Here is a 2725-nt window from a genome sequence, read left to right on the forward strand (position 1 = left end):
TATATATATATATATATGTATGTATGTATGCTGAGTCTTCTCAGAGACCATAAGTCAGGGAGAACATACACTCATCTAACTGTTAGTAGAGTGGGTACAATAACCGAGTTTTATAGTATTAAGTATCCATCACAGCTGGTCTTGCCAATCGTTTTCATGCAAAAATACAATTGAGTGTTAGGCAACAAAACAATTATATAAACATGGAAGGGAATATGGCGATTGCTCTCCACTTCCGGAGATAGATTAGCACGACCAGTGGGCGTCTCTTGTAAAAAAAGTGGTGGAATGAAAAAAGGACCAGAAGATTTGCTCGGAGTTATGTCCCCTGGACCCAGCATAAAGTATTTGACTATGACACCCATGTACACATACGGACACCCCTCGCGCATATTATACCCCCAAATATACACAGACTCCACACATACACATTATATATTACACACCACACGCTAATATAAAAAACCCACAACTTTATCCTTTAAAGAAAGAAAGCAGAATAAAGAACATAGTGCAAGATATACCTACACCCCCAGAAAAACATATATGTATCTATAAAACCTCCAGAAAAATTTATACATATAATACTGCTACACATACCACATGTCCCGTCCCTGCAGAATAACCACATTATTGATGCAAACTTTCCCCACTCCAATGATGACTTTTGCCAGCTCCACAATATACCTAAGCAAGGGACATAACTTCAAGCAAAACTTCTGGTCCTTTTTTTATTGCAGACGCTGACTGATCATGCAAATCCACCTCCGGAAGTGGAGAGCAATTGACATATTCCCGTCTATGTCAGCTAACTCTGATGAGCGTATTTATATAATTGTTTTGTTGCCTAACACTCAATTGTATTTTTTTGCAAAACCGATTGGTAAGACCAACTGTGATGGATACTTAATATAAAATTCAGATATATATATATATATATATATATATTGGGTCATCCCATAAATAATGCAGTTTTCTTATACTTCTTTTATTTTTCAAAATTAAGGTAAACAAAGTTCTTTTATAATCTAAAGTATACTCTCCTTCATTTTCTATAATGCTCTCCCATCTATCTGGTAGACTTGCAAGGCCCCTCGTCCAAAATTCACTTATCCGTGATGGAAAAAATTTTCTCCAGTACTGTTCTACTCCAGCCTTTGGAATGTCATCCTCACTGTATGTGGTCAAACATTATTCTGATAAAAGAATACCTTTGAAACCAAAGATGGTCATTTTCCTTTTAGTGCTGACTTAAGCCACTCAAGCTGCTTGCAGTAGACCTTTGTTATCGTTTGGTTTGGGTTTAAAAGTTCAAAGTGGACAAAACAGTTCATATTCCATGAAACACCTTACGTAGGTGAAGACCTTCTTTAGCCTGGGGTGCCGGTGTTTCTCCTTTCCCTACCCACTGTCTTCAGTGCTTGACATTTTATAGAAAACACGTTTCTCATCACTAGTCACTATTTGGTCCAAAAAAGGTCTATTCGTGAGACATGACAACAAAGAAGAGCACACATTCACTCTGTGTGCGATTAGACTCGGATAGTTTGTGAGGAACCCAATTTGCTGACTTTTCCAATGGCATGCAGGTATCAGTGAATGGTTGAATGACCAAATCCAAGCTTCTGTGCTAGTTCCTCAACAGTTAGTGGGATTTTGCAGGACGTCATCGTCAAACTTTACAGATCTTCAAGAACAAGGCCTATCCTCTAGGCTGTAGTTTCCGGCTCAGAATTTTTTGAACCATCGTTGACACTGGCTTACACTTATTGTCCAATCCCCATATACTGTATTAATATTCCTTGCACTTTCCATTGTGTTGTTGCTTTTATTGAACTCATGAAACTAAATATGCTCCTCTGTCACTTTCATTATAACTTTGAGAAAATAATTGTTAAAATCGAACTGCACTCTTCAAAACTGGCAGTAAGAATAAGGACAAGGTAAAATTACTACCTGCTTTTATAGCAAGTTGATACTGGTAGTTTATCCCATCCCCCTCCGACTTTTAGTTCATGCAATTGAAAACACAGCATTATTTATAGAATGACCCTATATATGTGTATGTGTATAAATATGTATGTGTGTGTATATACATTTATGAATTTGTACTGCAAGGTTCCTGATGTGAAGTCGTGTGTTGAAAAATGTATTTCAAGATGGTCTTTTTTTTTTGCCAAATAAACACATGTACTATATATTCATTCTTCACTTATTTATTACTGTTCTTATTCTAACTCATGTCCATTGTCCAGAAATCTTACATCACACATCTGTGACCTCGGCGAGACTTTCCGTCTTTGTGTATGCTCTTACTCTGCTTATTCCATTCTGTTCTATGATGTGTATCCTTATATGTACATGCATCTGTTTGTGTGTGTGTGTGTCATTGTGTATCCTTATATGTACATGCATCTGTTTGTGTGTGTGTGTGTGTGTCATTGTTCTTAATAGCACTATGACTCTGCCCTCAGCCCCACCCCCCTACCCCGTTGCTGCTGCTTTGTACCCAACTTTTTGTACCATTCTTGTGTTTGTGTGTTTGCCCATGCTGCTGCCATCGTGGTAGTTGTTGCCATTGTTGTTAGTTGTGTTATTGATATTGTTGTGGCCATCTGTGAAGTTACCATGTGTGTTTGTGTGTGTGTATATGGCTTTGCTTCCTATGTTGTTTGTATCCATGCCCTTTATATAGTTTTGTTGTGGGTTTTTTTTTTTTTTTTTT

The 2725-nt window shown here is 37.4% G+C and overlaps 1 protein-coding gene across 1 annotated transcript in view; it reads left to right on the forward strand.

Annotated features, from left to right (window-relative positions):
* Positions 1-2198, forward strand: part of LOC106877092 (uncharacterized) — a 15828-nt gene extending 13630 nt beyond the window's left edge. The window contains exon 4 of the mRNA XM_014925887.2: positions 741-2198. Coding sequence (XP_014781373.1) covers positions 741-751 — 11 coding nt within the window. The 3' untranslated portion in view covers positions 752-2198. The remainder of the gene's footprint in view (positions 1-740) is intronic.
* The last annotated feature ends 527 nt before the right edge of the window (positions 2199-2725 follow it).

This window comes from Octopus bimaculoides, chromosome 16, assembly GCF_001194135.2.
Source record: "Octopus bimaculoides isolate UCB-OBI-ISO-001 chromosome 16, ASM119413v2, whole genome shotgun sequence".
Taxonomy (NCBI): domain Eukaryota; kingdom Metazoa; phylum Mollusca; class Cephalopoda; order Octopoda; family Octopodidae; genus Octopus; species Octopus bimaculoides.